General features: G+C 47.2%; 1 protein-coding gene across 1 annotated transcript in view; it reads left to right on the forward strand.

The window, feature by feature from the left end:
- Nucleotides 1–17,775, forward strand: part of CORO2B (coronin 2B) — a 77,810-nt gene that overhangs the window by 55,873 nt on the left and 4,162 nt on the right. The window contains exons 3-11 of the mRNA XM_079953028.1: nucleotides 2,790–2,906; nucleotides 7,122–7,271; nucleotides 7,573–7,737; nucleotides 10,199–10,315; nucleotides 10,965–11,069; nucleotides 12,586–12,682; nucleotides 14,089–14,201; nucleotides 15,936–16,026; nucleotides 17,221–17,360. Of these exons, the coding sequence (XP_079809154.1) occupies nucleotides 2,790–2,906; nucleotides 7,122–7,271; nucleotides 7,573–7,737; nucleotides 10,199–10,315; nucleotides 10,965–11,069; nucleotides 12,586–12,682; nucleotides 14,089–14,201; nucleotides 15,936–16,026; nucleotides 17,221–17,360 (1,095 nt within the window). The remainder of the gene's footprint in view (nucleotides 1–2,789; nucleotides 2,907–7,121; nucleotides 7,272–7,572; nucleotides 7,738–10,198; nucleotides 10,316–10,964; nucleotides 11,070–12,585; nucleotides 12,683–14,088; nucleotides 14,202–15,935; nucleotides 16,027–17,220; nucleotides 17,361–17,775) is intronic.

The raw sequence follows: 17,775 nt of genomic DNA on the forward strand, positions 1-17,775 counted from the left end.
GTCCCTTCTGACTCTATGATTCTATGTCTATGGAATTTGCTCCCACAGGAGGCAGTGATGGTCACCAGCTTGGATGGCTTTAGAGGATTAGATAAAAACTCATGGAGGAGAAAGCAGTTGACGGCTACTAGGGACGCGGGTGGCTCTGTGGTCCAAACCACAGAGCCTAGGGCTTGCTGATCAGAAGGTCGGCGGTTCGAATCCCCGCGACGGGGTGAGCTCCCGTTCCTCGGTCCCTGCTCCTGCCAACCTAGCAGTTCAAAAGCACGTCAAAGTGCAAGTAGATAAATCGGTACCACCCTGGCGGGAAGGTAAACGGCATTTCTGTGCGCTGCTCTGGTTTCTCCAGAAGTGGCTTAGTCATGCTGGCCACATGAACCGGAAGCTGTACGCTGGCTCCCTCGGCCAATAAAGCGAGATGAGAGTTGCAACCCCAGAGTCGTCCGCGACTGGACCTAACGGTCAGTAGTCTTTACCTTTACCTTTTAGCCAGGATGGCTATGTTCTCCCTCCACTGTTGGAAGCAGTGATGCTTCTGAATACCAGTTGATGGCATTCCAAGAGGGGGAATTTGTCCTGTTTGGGGACTTTCCATTCATGCATCTGGTTGGCCATTGTGAGAAGAGGAATTGTTCTCTCTTGGCTTGCTTCTGTAGGGAGATTTGAGGACCCGAGCCCTGAAGAAGAGCAGAATTTAGTTCTGCAAGTGGATTAAATCTTCCAGATGCCCCAGTGGGAATCCCACAAACTCAGCGGGGCGTGGGAGGAGAGGCTTCCCTCCCTTACCTTCACAAATGGAAGTCAGAAGCATTGCGATGGGACTGGATGGGACAATAAATAGGAGGGAGAGAGAGCCATGCAATGCTGGGGAGGAGAGAGTATTCCCCATGCTCCTTGCTCCAGAATAGCTTCCTCATTTAATACCTGGCCACTGCACCACTGCTGTCACCAACTGGGCTGGCAGCTTCAAGAGGTTTATCTTGATGCACAGCAAGCCCCTGATTATGCATTTCCAGGGAGCTCGAGCATCTGCCGCTGGCTAGGTGTAGCCCATTTTGTGGTTGCAAGAGGCAGTGTGGCGTAGTTGTTAGAGCGTCGGACTAGGACCCTGGAGACCAGGGTCCTAATCCCCACTTGGTCCTGGAGTCCTTGGGGGCCAGCCACTGCCATCCCTCAGCCTAGCCTACCTTACAGGGTTGTTGTGCAGATGAAATGAGGAGAAGCCACCTTTAACTCCTTGGAGGAAAAGGTGGTATATGAATGCAGTGAATAAAACAAAGTCTAGCTGTCTTAGGGGAGAATATGCATCTGTGCTGCAACAGCAGCAGGGTGGGGAATATCAGGCCAGGGAGCAAAATGCCCCCAGAGCTCTCCACCTGGCCCTCCAAATTTTCCCAACCCACACCCCCTCTTTGCAGGCCTTGCCCCTCACCAGCCTCACGTCACAATTTCCGCAAGTGCTTTTGCCTGGCTGGAATTTGCCCTTGACTTCTGAGGGTTCCCTTTGCTTGCCTGGAAGGATGAGGGGGTAACAGCGTGTCTAGAAACTGGCTTATGGCACAAAGGTAACATAGACATTAGTTGCTCCGCCCACTTTTGCCTCTGGTCCCACCCACAACCGCCATGCAGCCCCCCCAGAAGGTTGCCTAGTACGGAATGTGGCTCTTGGGTCCACAAGGCTTTCCCATCCCTGTGCTAGAGGCAGGGCCAGATTTAGGTTTGATGAGGCCCTAAGCTACTGAAGGTAATGGGGTCCTTTATATGTCCACCTGTCCTTTGTCAACAACAAATTGGCACTGTTTTTTGTGTTGAATATACGCTATATGGTAATTTATGGACCTAATAGGTATCTAAAGCCATTTGCACATAACAAAGTATGTATTTTATCAAAGTAATTGTTGAACTGAAATTTTATTTTATTGTTTTCTACCTTATATTTTGGAAATGTACATCCAGGTGTGTTTTTTTCCTTTACATTTTTTTAGGGGCCCCAAGAGAGTGGGGCCCTAAGCTATAGCTTGTTTAGCTTATACGTAAAACCGGCACTGGCTAGAGGGAGGGTTTTGTTTTTATTTTTCAAAAAGGAGAATTGTGGGAAGTCATGTGGTGTCGCCGGGAGGGGAGAGACTATTCAGAATCCGTCCCCCCTTCCATCCACCCACCTGGTCTGGTTTCATCTCACTGCCTGTCTGCTCTCTGCCATCAGAACAGCACACTTCTGTGTATTTATAGATGGCATGGCGCCCATCCCTGGACGAAGGGAGCTAGGGAACTTTGAAGTGGTGAGATGTGAAGCGATGAAAGGGGAGCCGCATTAAATGAGCCTCCCAGTGAAGCAGTGTCAAAACAGGATCCCTGGCACACAGTAGAAATTACCTGCAAGTCTGCCACTATCTCCAGCAAACCTTTGAAGCTCTTGACATTGACTGAACTTCAAAGCAGCCCTATCCTTGAAAGAGACCACCTCTTCCAAATCACAATCCGGCCGCTCCTTTCACCGTGACCTTGTTTGTGCCTCAGCCAACCCAACAACCTCACCTAGACTTTGTGGAAATGACCGAAAAAGAGCCCGCTCAGACACAGGACTTTAAACATTTCCAGACTTGTGGCACATCATCTGGATGAGACCCCAGTAATAACGACAACATAAATGCTTCTAAACCGAGTACTTCCAGTGCCTTATTTGGGTCACAGATGACTCCCTGTTAACGGCAGGCGGCGGTCTTGAAACATTTGTACTTGAATTGTTGAAAAGTTGCTGATCTCAGATTCTTGCTCTGTTTTTGCAGACTGGCCGGATTGAACCAAACTACCCCAAAGTGTGCGGCCATCAGGGGAACGTGCTCGACATCAAGTGGAACCCTTTTATTGAAAACGTCATTGCTTCCTGCTCTGAAGACACCTCGGTAAGTAGAAAGCAGCAGAATGTGCTGCCTGTTTCAGGGGAAGGGGGTTCAAAAGGATTAGTGGAGACCCTTCAGACTGGTAGAACTTCTGCAGGCGTTTTCTGCAACACGTAATTGATGCAACAAGAGTGCTTTAGTGGTGGACTCACACTGGACCGCCCATACGTTCCGCAGCATTGCTGTGTGTGGAGGGGACCACGACAAAAGCTGGACATTAGAACGTCAGAAGAGGCTGCAGGATGAGACCAGAGGCCCATCCAGTGCAGCGTCCTGTTCTCACGGCATCCTGTTCCCAATGGGAAACCCACAAGCAGGACCTGAGCACAAGGGTACCCTGCCCCGCTGTGGTTTCCAGCAACTGGTATTCAGAGGTATCGCTGCCTTCACATACAGAGGAGGAGCCATCCTGGCCAGAAGCCATTGATAGTCCTCTCTGCCATGAATTTGTCTTATTCTCTTTTAAAGCCATCTAGGTTGGTGACCATCATTGTCTCCTATGAGACCGAGCTCCATAGTTGTTTGTTGTTGGTTGGTTAGATATTGAATTTATATACCGCCCTATACCCGGAGGGACACGGGTGGCGCTGTGGGTAAAACCTCAGTGCCTAGGACTTGCCTATCGTATGGTCGGTGGTTCGAATCCCTGCGGCGGGGTGAGCTCCCGTCGTTCGGTCCCAGCTCCTGCCCACCTAGCAGTTCGAAAGCACTCTTAAGTGCAAGTAGATAAATAGGGACTGCTTTATAGCGGGAAGGTAAATGGTGTTTCCATGTGCTGCGCTGGTGCTGGCTTGCCAGCTGCAGCTTCGTCACGCTGGCCACGTGACAAGGAAGTGTCTTCGGACGGCGCCGGCTCACAGCCTCTAGAGCGAGATGAGCATGCAACCCTAGAGTCAGACACGACTGGCCCGTACGGGCAGGGGTACCTTTACCTTTACCTTTACCTTACCTATACCCGGAGGTCTCAGGGTGGTTCGCAGAACAAAATCAAAATATAAAACCACAAAATATATAATCAAAATAAAAACAACAACCCAGTAATCGCCACCCCCACTTCCTTTTACCTGTCCTGAATCTTCCCACATTCAGCTTCATTGGATGTCCACAAGTTCTCGTGTTATGAGAGAGGGAAAACAACTTTTCTCTATCCATTTTCTTTAGGCTATGCATAATTTTATAAATCTCTATGATATCAATTTTTCCTTGCCTTTTCTCTTAACTTGAAAGGCCCAGAGGTTGCACCCTTTAACAAACGACAGCTCCCAAAATTCCTTGGGTGTTTAAAGCGGTATCACAGTGCGTTAAATGTACAATGTGGGGGCTCGTCTACATTTCCTCTTCTCCCACTGCTTTTCCCCAGTGAAAACGGCTCTTTAGTGCTCATTTGGAACAAATGGCAATTCAGGTTTCCCTCAGATTGCCATTTCTTCCGATCTATTGCTAAAGAGGGAGTTTTCCCTTGGAAGGGAGTGGCCAGTGATACCTCTTTTTTTAAAGAAAGGCAGTCTCTCCCCCCCCCCCCCCCGCCACCCCAAATTCTCACCCCAAGCTCTAAGTGAGGTTTCTGTGAGGGCAGCTCACCCCATTCCATCCCTCCCTCTCTGCCTGCCTGCCTTCCTATCTGAACTGCCTCTGCAGTTCTGGAGTCTCCTCTCAACCTTCTCAAGGTCACCTGCATCCCTGCAGCAGAGAGAAGAAGGTGGGGCTCAGAGCAAGTGGCTGGCGCAGCAGGCAAGCTGGAGTGTCTTGTGCCAAAGCAGGTTTTCAGTGCTTGAGAGCGAGAGGGAAAGAGGAGGAGGCAGAGGCAGAGGCTAGCAGCCAGCCCAGTCTGCAATACAAGGGAGCTCCAGGGTACTTTGCTATGGCAGGAACAACCCTCCCTGCCCCACACTCTCTCTCTCAGTGGGGTGGATGCATGCCAGGACAGGGTCAGCAAAGCCTTCTGTCTGTGCACAGAAAACTTGCATCGTGGAGGGGTGGAGCCGTCAAGGGAACATTTGCATGAAGGAGTCAAAGAAGATGCTGTTGGGGTGAAGGACCCAGGGGGATTGTCTTCCCTATACATTTCTCCTGAGGGGCCGATAAGCTGTCCAGGCAGGAGGATTTTTAGAGGAGGGGCATTTCTTTAAAAAGCCATTGCCAGGTCTGATCTCCAATTTGAGATGTGCAGCCATTGCATCTGAAAATGCCTCTTTATCCCACCAGCCTTTGACAGACAAAAGTATTTTGTTTTGTGTGACCCACCTCTCTGGCTAAGTCTGTCCTGTTCTCTTTTGGTTGGAGCAGTTTTACTTGTTTTGCTTGCTTATAGAAATGATTCCTTTGCTTTGATATCTGCCTATGATATTGTTGTCGCTCACCCGGGACCTTCTATCCACTTGTGCTGTGTTAGGTTTTGTGGGCCGTGTTTTGTGGAACTCCCTTCCGCATGGGCCCACTCTTTGCCTTGTTACCAGCCAGATGCATCTCTCTTGTCCTGTATCTGAGAATCAGAAGTATACTGCTTCTAAATGTGGAGGCTTCGTCCGCCTCCATTATGTTTGTCGGACATAGAGGCACTTGCAAAAAGGTCCACAGCATTGCAAAAAGGTCCAAGATGTTAAAGACTGCTTCACATTTTCATGCAAATCTTCAGCTGCTGTCGGGGGCTCTGCCTCTCCCGCCCTCTCGTTTCATGATGTCATGCATCTCCGTCAGCAGAAAGTGCTTTTTATAGCCTGGTGGCTGCTGCAGTTGGGAAACCATACAGCTGCAAGGAAGCGCATCCCCTCCACAGCAGCAGCTCCTGCTTCTCCTCCAAAGACCTCAGGGACTGCAGATCTTGGCATGTTCTATATGTATCAGGCATACAAAAATATGGACCCACATACCTACGGGACCGCCTCTCCTGGTATGCCCCGTGGAGGACCTTAAGGTCCACAAATGATAACACTTTGGAAGTCCCAAGTTGCAAGGTCTCAACTAGGGCCAGGGCCTTTTCAGTACTGGCCCCAACTTGGTGGAACGCTCTGTCACAAGAAACTAGGGCCCTGCAGGACTTGACATCTTTCCGCAGGGCCTACAAGACAGAGCTGTTCCACCTGGCCTTTGGTTTGGACTCAGTCTGACCCTTATGTTTTCCCTCCCCTTACGGTTTTGATCCATGGGCTACTTTTAAAATGAGGCTGCATTATAAATTGCATTTTAACCTGTATTTTAAATTGGTTCCCCCCCCCCATTATGTTTTTATTGTAATTTTACTGGTGTTAGCCACCCTGAGCCCGGCTCTGGCTAGGGAGGGCTGGGTATAAATAAAAATTATTATTATTATTATTATTATTATTATTATTATTATATTAAGGAGCTCTGTCCTTAATCTGCAAGTTGACAACAACTCCATTCAGCTTCATACCGGTAACAGAAGCTGGTGTGGTGGAAACGCTAAAGAAGGGCGAATGCCAAGATTCAACAGCTTCTCCAGGTAGAGCTGACAAAGACCCCTGCCTAAAATCCTGGACAGCCGCTGCTGCCAGTGAGGGCAGACATTCCTGAGCCAGGAGGACCAATATAGGAAGGCAGCTTCCTATACTTATGTGTGTTAAGGGGACAGTGGTGGCTCAGCGACAGACAGAGCCCCTGTCTTACAGGCAGAAGGCCCCCCAGTTGAATCTCCAATGGTATCTCCATGTAGGGCTTGCCTGAAATGTTGGATTGCCTTCCCATCAGATGTCAAGGAGATAAACAACTACAATACTTGAATAAGCCATTTGAAGGCAGCCCTGTATCAGGAAGTTTTTAATGTTTGACGTTTTATTATGTTTTTATATGTACTGGAAGCTGCAACCCAGCCAGATGGGCTGATAATAATAATAATAATAATAATAATAATAATAATAATAATAATAATAATGCCACTGCCAGTCAGTGCTGACAATGCTTAGCAGGTTCTTGGGTTCCCATGCTTCTAACAAGGCTGTGATGCTTTATGGTTTCCATTTTTCATTCTTCGTTTATGTTTGTTTACTACGCTTGCCATTTTTGGTTAATAATAATAATAGTAATAAAGTATGGTGTGAGTGTGGCCCATGGGTCCTGAGACATTTTTAAAACATCTTTACTGTAGCAGAACGTTTCGGGTGTGTGTGTGTACTGTAAAACAAACCTACTTCATCCAGGCAAGCCGCTGAGTTGACAAAGACACCCTCCTCACAGCATCCTTTTGCTCTCCTGTCCTTCAAGGTTCGGATATGGGAAATTCCAGACGGAGGACTGAAGCGCAACATGATGGAGGCAGTCCTGGAGTTGTACGGGCACAGCCGGCGTGTCGGCCTTGTTGAGTGGCACCCGACCACCAATAACATCCTGTTCAGTGCCGGCTATGACTATAAGGTGAGCTGGGAAAAGACACCCTCATGCATGAGAGCCAGTGTGGTGTGTAGTGGTGCATTGGTCTAGGACCTGGGAGACCAGGGTTCGAATCTCCACTCTGCCTTGAAGCTCACTGGGTGCCCTTGGGCCAGTCACTGCCTCTCAGCCTTACCTACCTCACAGGGTTGTTGTTGTTGTTGGGACTAAATGAGGAGGGGAAGAACCATGGAGAAAAAGGTGGGGTATGAACGCAACAGTAAGCAAAACGTTGCAGCCAGTGGTGGGAAGGCTGACCTTTGTTTTGCATTCCTGTCCTTGTTAGGTTCTCATCTGGAACCTGGACATCGGTGAGCCTGTGAAGATGATTGACTGCCACACCGACGTCATTCTCTGCATGTCCTTCAACACAGACGGGAGTTTGCTGGCCACCACTTGCAAGGACAAGAAGCTCCGTGTCATTGAGCCGCGCTCCGGCAAAGTCCTCCAGGCAAGGAGCTTCTTATAAGGGTCAAAAGAGAGAGGCGTTGGCAGAGAGCCATCATCCAACATCCTGACTGTTGTTGTTTTTTAAATCAGCCGCAGAAAGGGGTGCGCATGCCCAGTTTTTATCAGGACAACAACTCTGGGAGGAGGGGGTGCAGGATGTAGCGATGGCAGTCAGGTGCTGTTGCGGTTGCTCGAGAGTAACCAGGCAGGACTCCGACCTGTCTTTTACAGGCTTTATTTTGGTGCAAACTATTTACAGTGAAGAGCGTCATAAGTTCATGTCTGGCTCAATCGCTAGCAGAATCTGGGAGTGGTCGGTCCTTGTACCTCTCCCAACATAACAGTCGCGTGACCCCCAGCCTTCTCCGCCCCTCCCTGCGCTGAAACCTACTGCGCAGAATAGGCACTGGCAAAGGGGTACTTCCCTCCTCTCTGGTTTACCCAAGCTCGGTGTTGAGGCTCTCCCAAGGATCCCCTGGTTCCTGCACTTCCTCTCAACTGGAGGTGGGGCTTTCCTCCTCGCCGGAGGAGGAACTGCTTCGCAAGATTTTCGGAGGCTCCCTGTAACACAACTGCCCTTCTATCTCGCGGCAGTTCCCTGACAGACACCAGCCTGGATTACATTAAAAGAGAATTAGGCAGATTCAAAGAGGATCAGGCTGTCCATGCCTACTGCTAGCCACAATGGCTTTGCTCTGCCTCTGCGGTCAGAAGCGGCATGACTCTGAACACAATTACTGGGAGGTTGCTTTGGTGCTGAGGCCCTGACTGCAGACTGGCTTTGTACTGGGACATCTGGTTGGCCGCAGCTGGACATCTAGATGGGCTACTGGTCTGATCCAGCCATCCAGACTCTTCTTATGCTTTTATGTTATTTGTTTGCATTTATTTATTTATTTCATAAAATTTATGCACCACTTGATGGCAAAAAAAGAACCTTCAAAGTAGAGCAGTTTACAAAACAGAAAGAGCAATAAAATTATCAACAAGAGGAATCAGCAACAATTTAAGACCTTTGAAAAGTTAAACCAACAATGAAACTAGAAACAGATTAAAACTTCCATCAGCTTTCCTATTTTTCCAGTCTGAATGCCCCACCAAAACAACAGTTATGCCTGCAGTGTGGATAACAGCTTTGGGGGGGGGGGCAATTTAGATTAAAGAAAATGCATAGGGGTGTAAGAAACTGCTCAGAAACAGAGGGGCTCCTCTGAGCAGCTTTTAGGTTGTTGTTTTTTAAGCAATAAATTACAGATTACAATTAATTCATGTCCTGTATGTTTTGCAACCTCCACCTAAATTGCAACATCGTTGGTGTAAAAATTGCCTCCTCTCCTACGGCAGGACAAGCAAGTTGGTCCCTGTCTTTGTTGGATACGTTTTTGTTAGTAAGAATGCACAGCTCCTTCTTCCGACAGTTAAGTTTCCAAAAGCAATCTTTTTATAAGCATGTGCCTATCTCCTAAGAAAGCAGCCTTTTTCCAAAAAATTTTTTAAAACTTCTTGATCTCTTGGTTAGAATATTTCCCACCCCCAAATGTCAACGTGCAAATTTTGACTGCAGATAAGCACAATTTCAACAGAGGGAACAGAAAGAATTCACTGTCTGCCATGTTTTTACGTCTAGCTTTAATCTTTTATTAATCACAAGTTGCATTGGATGAAATGAAAAGTGAGGCTTTTGAGTGGCGTATTTGAAAGAATGGTAAGCCAGCCTTTCCCAACCTGGTGCCCTCCTGATGTTTTGGACTACAACTCCCATAAGCCCCAACTGTCTCAGCTGGAATGGATGGGGATTGTGGTCTGAAACATCTGGAGCACAGCAGGGAAAGCTGCCTTAATCAATTTCCTACAGAAGTCTAGTGTCCAGATCAAAGGAAGTCATAGTACCGCTCTAATCTGCCTTGGTCAGACCAAGCCTGGAGTCCTGTGTCCAGTTCTGGGCACTACAACTTAAGACAGATATTGAAAAGATGACCAAGGATCTGGAAACCAAGTCTTATGAGGAATGGTTGAGGTAATTGGGTGTGTTTACCCTGGAGATGAGAAGATGGAGAGAGGATCTGACAGCCATCTTCAAATATCTGAAGTCTTGTCACATGGCAGATGGAGCAAGCTTGCTTTCTGCTGCTCCAGAGGGCAGGACCCCAACCAATGAATTCAAATTACAGAAAAGGAGAGTCCTACATCAGGAAGAACTTTCTGACTTTAAGTGCCATTCAACAGTAGAATGGACTCCCACGGAAGGTGGTGGGCTCTCATTCACTGGAAGTTTTTAAGCTGCAGTTGGATGGTCATCTGTCAGGGATTCTTGATCTGTGATTCCTGCATTGAACGGGGGTTGGACTAGACTTTTGGACTAGACTTCCAACTCTGCAATTCTATGATTGATTTGAAGAGGGGAGCTGGAGGCTGCCAGGAGTGTAGCTGCCTGGCTGGGTAAATCTTGGTTGTCTTTCCAGGAGGCGAATTGTAAGAACCATCGCGTGAACCGAGTTGTCTTTTTAGGAAACATGAAGCGGCTTCTAACGACTGGAGTCTCGCGGTGGAACACGAGGCAGATTGCCCTCTGGGATCAGGTCAGGCCATATTTATTTACTTGTTCTGGAGGGTGGTAATTCTCTCCTCAGGAAGGCTCGCCTGGCACCCTCATTATATATCTTTAGGTGCCAGGCAAAAACTTTCCACTATAATCAGGCCTTTGGCCTTGAACTATCTGTGACCTTTTTGATGTCAGAGGGATGTTTTTGGTTTTAATATATCTGTGTGGGTTTTTTTTTGTTTTGTTTCGGTTGTAAGTCACTTTGTAATTTGCCACGGGCAAGAGAAAGCAACTAACAAATATAATAAATAATTATATAGTTTTAAAAATATTATTTTTTCAATCATCCCTTTTTGGGACCAAGCCCTGAGAGAAGAAACCTTTATTTATTTATATCCCAACTTCCCTCCAAGGTTCTCAAGGTGGCATACATATTTCTCCTCCCCATTTTATCCTCACAACAACCCTGGGAGGTAGGTTAGGCTGAGAGGCAATGACTGGCCCAAAGTTGTAGTTGAAAAGCATATTGAGGGCACCAGATTAGGGAAGGCTGGCCACAGCTTTTTTAAAGGACACCTTTCTTCACATTTGTAATAACATTCCTAGTGTCAAGGTTATAAATGCAGCAGGTTTGAAAGCTATTTTTTTTTTTTTAAAACCAACAAGTATATCTTTGATTTCTGCAGGAAGATCTCGCCATGCCCTTAATAGAGGAGGAGATTGATGGGCTGTCTGGACTCCTCTTCCCATTCTACGATGCTGATACCCACATGCTGTACCTGGCTGGCAAGGTGAGTGGGCACAAAATGCTTATGGCATGGGAGAGTGGGCTTTGGCTACAGAATCCCAAAGTTTCTGTATCTTGCCATTAGGTACGCACTATGAACCAACGTATATCTGGAGTCACTTCATAGTCACTCCCTTGGACTAAAAAAATTAACAAACCATTTCCCTCAAAGTAGTTTTTTAAAAGGCATTCATCAGTTCATCTAGATGCTTAGCCAAAGCAATTTGTGTTGCTGTAGATTTAAATCCAGTAAAACCTCGGCTCCCGAACACCTCAATTTTGGAACGTTTCAGCTCCCAAACACTGAAAACCCGGAAGTAAATGCTCTGGTTTTTGAACATTTTTCAGAAGCTGAACGTCCAATGCGGCTTCTGCAAGGAGCTCCTGCAACCAATCGGAAGCCGCGCCTCGGTTGTCGGACATTTCGGAAGCCAAATGGGCTTCCGGAATGGATTATGTTCAACAACTGAGGTTTGACTGTATAAAGAGAAGATCGAGAGGTGATTTGACAGCCAACTTCAAATATCTGAAGAGTTGTTGGATATTATAATTATTATTACTATTACTACTATTTTACTAATATTAAGATGGAGCAAGCTTGTTTGCTGCTGCTCCAGAAGGTAGGACCTGAACTGATGGAGTCAAATTGCAAGAAAGGAGATTGCAACTCAACATTAGGAAGCACTTTCTGACAGTAAGAACTGTTTGACATTAGAATGGACTCCCTCAGAAGATGGTGGATTCTCCTTCGCTGGTGGTTTCTAAAGAGAGTCTTTAGTTGTGATTCCTGCATTGCAGGGGTTGAACGAGATGACCATAGGGGTCCCTTCCAACTATACACTTTTTTTAATTCTAAATTTTGGTCTTTTAGGGCTGAGATCCTGAGCTTGCATACTCAGAAACAGGTTTTAATGAAATTAATATGCCTTGTTTCCATTCAGATGTATGAAGGACATTCTCCATTTCCCGGCAGACCTAAAACCAGCCTCCTTTTCAGGGGATGTAGCTGAATCTGGGCTGACTGGAAATGGATCCATCCCAATTTGAGCACTGTGGAGATTATAGAATGTTAATTGGGGCTCCAGCTATGCGATTGTCCTTCAACCTTCAGTCCTTCTGCTAGAAAATGGGGATAAAGGCAGAATACCTCACAGGGTTGTTGTAAGCAAAAACAAGACAGCACCCAGAATCATAGAATGGCAGAATTAGAAGGGACCCTGAGGTTCATCTAGTCCAATCCCCTGACAGCGGGCCATCCATGCTTTTAAGGGTGGGCCAAGTCAGAGTTCCTGTGACAACCACCCCAACCTGGGGCCCTCCAGATGTTTTGTACTACAACTCCCCACAGCGCCTACTGGCACCACTATGTTAAACTGAGGCTGATCGGAGTTGTAGGCCAAGAAGGCACCAGGTTGGAGAAGGCTCTGCTATGACCTAAAGTGTGCAGTGTTCTCTCCTCCCACCCCAATATTCACAAAAGTCCCACTGATTCACACCTCTCTCTTTCTCTCTCCCCCTAGGGAGATGGGAATATCCGCTACTATGAAATCAGTACAGAAAAGCCATACCTCACTTACCTCATGGAATTCCGTTCTCCGGCTCCACAAAAAGGCCTTGGTAAGGGGTGGTTACTGTCTGCGCTACAGCCTCAAAGGGAGGCAGTGTCTTTCCTTGGATTAGTCAGTGGCTACTAGCCACAATGGCTGTGCTCTGTCTCCACAATTGGAGACAGGCTCTGCATCGGGGCATGTGGTTGGCCACTGTGAGAACCAAATATTGGACTATTTTTTTACTGTACAGTGGTACCTCAGTTACATACGCTTCAGGTTACATACGCTTCAGGTTACAGACTCCGCTAACCCAGAAATATTACCTCGGGTTAAGAACTTTGCTTCAGGATGTGAACAGAAATTGTGCTCCGGCAGCGCGGCGGCAGCAGGAGGGCCCATTAGCTAAAGTGGTGCTTCAGGTTAAGAACAGCTTCAGGTTAAGTACGGACCTCTGGAACGAATTAAGTACTTAACCTGAGGTACCACTGTACTCTTTTTGGCACCTGCTATAAACATTCCTTTTAGACAAGCCTGCCCAGAGGCTTAGGAAGCTGAGGCAACTCTGATCTGTTTCAGTATTTTTACTTTCGGATTTTTAAAAAGTCGGGTTGTACATTTTTCTTGATTTTTTCTTTTTGTAAACCGCTTTGAGAGGTTTTTTTTACAACCAAGCGGCTTGTGGATTTTTATGAAATAAATCAATGGGACATCGGCGTGATCCAGCAAGGCTCTTCTGGTGCTCTTGTGAAACCTCCAGACCTGGAGGCAGTCTATCTGGATACCTAGGTTCTTAGGGTCATTTGGCCATGGTGCGAATAGGATGCTGGACTTCATGGGCTATTGGCCTGATCCAGAAGCTTCTTCTTATGTTATTTTATCTGCTCTGCCCCAGCATAGTCACAGACTCCCACACCTCCCCTAACCACTCTGCCCCTTTCTTCGGCCACCTACTGCAGGTCTGCTGCCTTCCTGACGCTCTCCCCGGTCCTTTCCCTCCCTGCCTTTCCAACATCTTGGCATGCTCAGCCCCAGACTTCCTTCCCTCACTCCAAATAAAGTTCTGGCAGCCCTTGGTTCCAGTGCATGGCCTTCCCCTCAGGCCAAACCAACCCTTCCTCTTCCGCTGTGTGTGACAGTTGTGCGCCGAGCCCTTTTCCCCTCTGGAGACGGAATGTTTATGAACATTCCCAGGACACTGGATCAGAGGGCCAGTAGCTGAGGACAGTGGCTGGCCCACTTTATAGAAACAGAGGTTGGTGCAAGGAGCAGGGGGTTTACCTAGCCGGGGGGGGGGGGAGCAGCAGGAAGATCTCTGAGGAGATAAAAAAAAGGAAACTGAGAAAATCGTGCGGAACTGCTGTGTCACTCAGATGCCATGATAAAGGGTCACCTTGCAACGTCTCCAAGGATTTGATTTTCTTTGTTATGTACAGGACAACAAGCATCACTTCTTCCTATTCCTTGTGTTTGTAGGAGTGATGCCAAAGCATGGCCTGGATGTCTCTGCCTGCGAGGTGTTCCGGTTCTATAAGCTCATCACGTTAAAAGGGCTGATTGAGCCCATCTCCATGATCGTGCCAAGGAGGGTGAGTAATCTGGCCCTCACAGGAAGCAGGTTTGTTCTCTAAGGCTGCCTAGATGCCATACACAGGAATTCGCCACACACCCCAAGAACCCTGGGAACTGTAGTTTGTGAAGAATGCTGGGAACTGGCACGGGGGAACTATAGTTCCCAGAATTTTTTGAGGGAAGCCATGTGGTGGGACTGAGGCTTTGAAGTTGGGTCCAGTTCACACAACTGAGGTCCAGCGCTGAGGGGCTTCTGGTGGTTCCCACACTGCGAGAAGCAAAGTTACAGGGAACCAGGCAGAGGGCCTTCTCGGTAGTGGCGCCCGCCCTGTGGAACACCCTCCCACCAGATGTCAAAGAGAATTACAACTACAAGACTTTTAGAAGACATCTGAAGGCAGCTCTGTTTAGGGAAGCTTTTAATGTTTAACAGACCACTGTATTTTAATACTTTGTTGGAAGCTGCTGGGGAGGATGGCTGGGGAGATCCAGCCAGATGGGCGGGGTATAAATAATAATAATAATAATAATAATAATAATAATAATAATAATAATTATTATTCACCCAAATTTGTGGGTGCCCAGCTCCTTCATGGGGAATTTTGTGGGTGCTCAGGCAACCCAGAGTCCCAGGGAGTTGGCACCTATGCTCAGTTGCCTTTCCCTATGTTTTGGTGTTGTAAAGGAAGGTCGCAATTCTGTCCCATTATTTCCGCCCAAAGCCCCACAGGTCCATTCCCCTCACTCGTAGCCATTTTTCTCCACACTCCACAAACCCAAATGCCTTCTATTAAGCCTCTCCTGCCTTGATTGCCTCTCCTTTCAGACCACAAACACACCGAGCTCCCTGCTGCATGGGCTGTTTTTCTGGAGCAGTCTGGAGCCAGATCTTCGGGGCAAAAGGGCTGTGCTTGAGAATGCTCTAATGCAGCCTTCATCCCAAACTGCAATCCGGCAAATGGGGTTAACCTGCTATGTTGTAATGCTTATGGCTTTGCTTGGCTCAGAGAATGAGCCCAAAGTTTGTGCTGCTCCTGAGATAAATGTCCGCTCCTCGTTATTTTGGATGGGGGGAGTATGTTGAGTAGTTTAATTACTGCCATAGCATCAAAAATCTTTTTGATTTTTTTTGGGGGGAGGGCAAAATGGAACTTAGTGGCTCACATATGGGGTTAATATTATAAAGCAATAGTTACCAAAGTGGGTGGTACCACCCTTGGGGGGGGGCAATGAGGCCCCAAGAGGCAAGGGTGCAAAAGGGGGGCACTGGAAGTGGGGCCCTCCAAACACATTGATTGCTAATTTATGGTTGACAGGGCTAGAACCTGGAACGAAAAAACTTCCTTGTTTTGTATTTAAGGTTTTACTGCTTCTATCACTTTTAAATTGGGGTGAGGGGACTGATGATGAAATGATAATAATAATAATAATAATAATAATAATAATACCACTTTGGGCAGCTTACAATTATGGAACCAAGGGGGTGGGTGCCAAAAATGGTTCGGGTACCACTATTAAATGATTGTTTGCAACTGGGTCATTGCCGGTGTGTGTGCTACTTATTGAATTTTTCTTGGGAAAGATAAATCTAGATTATATTTGGTGGGGGGGATACAGGTTGGTATGCTGATGCCAACAGCATTATGTGTTTCTATCTGCCTCGGGGCATCTGTCCCAGAACACCACCACCGCTCTGGAAGTCCTTTACTACTTATTTCAAATATGCTGTTTCTCTTCCTTCTGCATTCTAGTCGGAAACATACCAGGAAGATATTTACCCAATGACTCCGGGAACAGAGCCTGCTCTCACACCGGATGAATGGCTGAGTGGAACGAACCGGGGTAAATGCACTAGCTCTGCAATTTTGTGATGTGCAACCTGGTGGTAAATCACACATCACCTAGGTTAAAAAAAAAAGTTTTAAAGTGGTCAGAAATTTGACTTCAAGCAAAACATGGCTAACACTGCTTGAAATCCCTATTTCCATGTATTGAAGTCTGGCCATTTGCCATCTCAACATCTGGAAATGGTGAAGACTGATCTGTTACTAAGTGATGCTCTTTTGTTTCTCTCCCCGGTGAAATCAACTGAAATGCTGGACATGTCCCATCTCCCTGCCATATTAAAATATAGAATGTGATTGTTAAAGCAATTGAGAATCTAACCAAAGAGCCAGTCTGTTCCAAGCCTTATAGAGCTAGGCAGATCTCTGTAGGACCCATTTTGTCACCTGGGCACACCTGAAGTTGAAACTGCAGTGCCAGTTTCAGACCAGCAGTCCTGGTGGCACTAAAGCTCAACAGAGGGCAGGCTCTTTTGGAAAGCTGGCATAGTGGCAGAGTAACAAAGGTGCCTGGGTTCCCCCACCTTGAGAACCCTGACATTTGCAGTAGCTTTGATTCCACCTCTGAGATTATGGGCTGCTTCACTGGCACTCCAATGCAACCTCTTGGATTGCATGTGATGTTCAGCAGGAGTTTCACAGGAGCTGCAGAGTAAAATGCAGCTTCACAAAGTTCCAGCACATTGTCCCAAATACAGAACGCAAATGTTTGGTCATTTAGCTAAAATAGGTAAAGGTAAAGGGACCCCTGACCATTAGATCCAGTCGTGGCCGATGCTGGGGTTGCGGCACTCATCTTGCTTTATTGGCCAAGGGAGCCGGTGCACAGCTTCCGGGTCATGTGGCCAACATGACTTAGCCTCTTCTGGCAAACCAGAGCAGCGCACGGAAACGCCGTTTACCTTCCCGCCGGAGCGGTACCTATTTATCTACTTGCACTTTGACGTGCTTTTGAACTGCTAGGTTGGCAGGAGCAGGGACTGAGCAACGGGAGCTCACCCCATCGCGGGGATTTCAACCACCGACCTTCTGATTGGCAAGTCCTAGGCTCTTTGGTTTAACCCACAGCGCCACCCGTGTCCTGGTTTTAGCTAAAATAGTGGACATTATTTGCTCGTTTCCAAAAAGTGTCTCTCTGGCCCAGTTCATTTTGTTTTAGCATTTGTTGTCTCTTGTTTTCTTTCTTTCTTAGATCCCATATTGATGTCTTTAAAGGAAGGCTATAAGAAAGTATCGAAAGTAGTTTTTAAGGCACCGATGAGAGAGAAGAAGAGTGTTGTTGTGAATGGAATCGACCTCTTAGAAAACGTGCCCCCCAGAACAGAGAATGAGGTAAGGAAAAAACAGCTATCCTCTGTCCAGATTGAGAGTTGTCATCATTAGGCCTGGGGAATGTAGCAATATGTTGCCCAGAACCAGTATGAGGGACAGACCATGATGGTGGCTTCGCTTGGAGGTAGAGCACAGCTTGCTCGCTTGCAAGCCAGAAAAGTATCGGGGCTCCCTCAGCTGGGGGGGGGAGCACTTTAACAGGCTTTTCTCTCCCTCTCTCATAATACTAGAACCCAGTGTGGTCATTCACAGAAGCTGAATGTTGGTAGGATTCAGTATATAAGAAAATACTTATATACACAAACCACACAGTTGAACTGTGGAATTTGCTGCCACAGGAGATAGTGAGAACCAGCTTTAAAAGAGATAAATTCATGGAGGACATACCTATCAACAACTACTAGTCACAATGGCT

The sequence above is a fragment of the Podarcis cretensis genome (genome assembly GCF_951804945.1).
Source record: "Podarcis cretensis genome assembly, chromosome: 14".
NCBI lineage: Eukaryota > Metazoa > Chordata > Lepidosauria > Squamata > Lacertidae > Podarcis > Podarcis cretensis.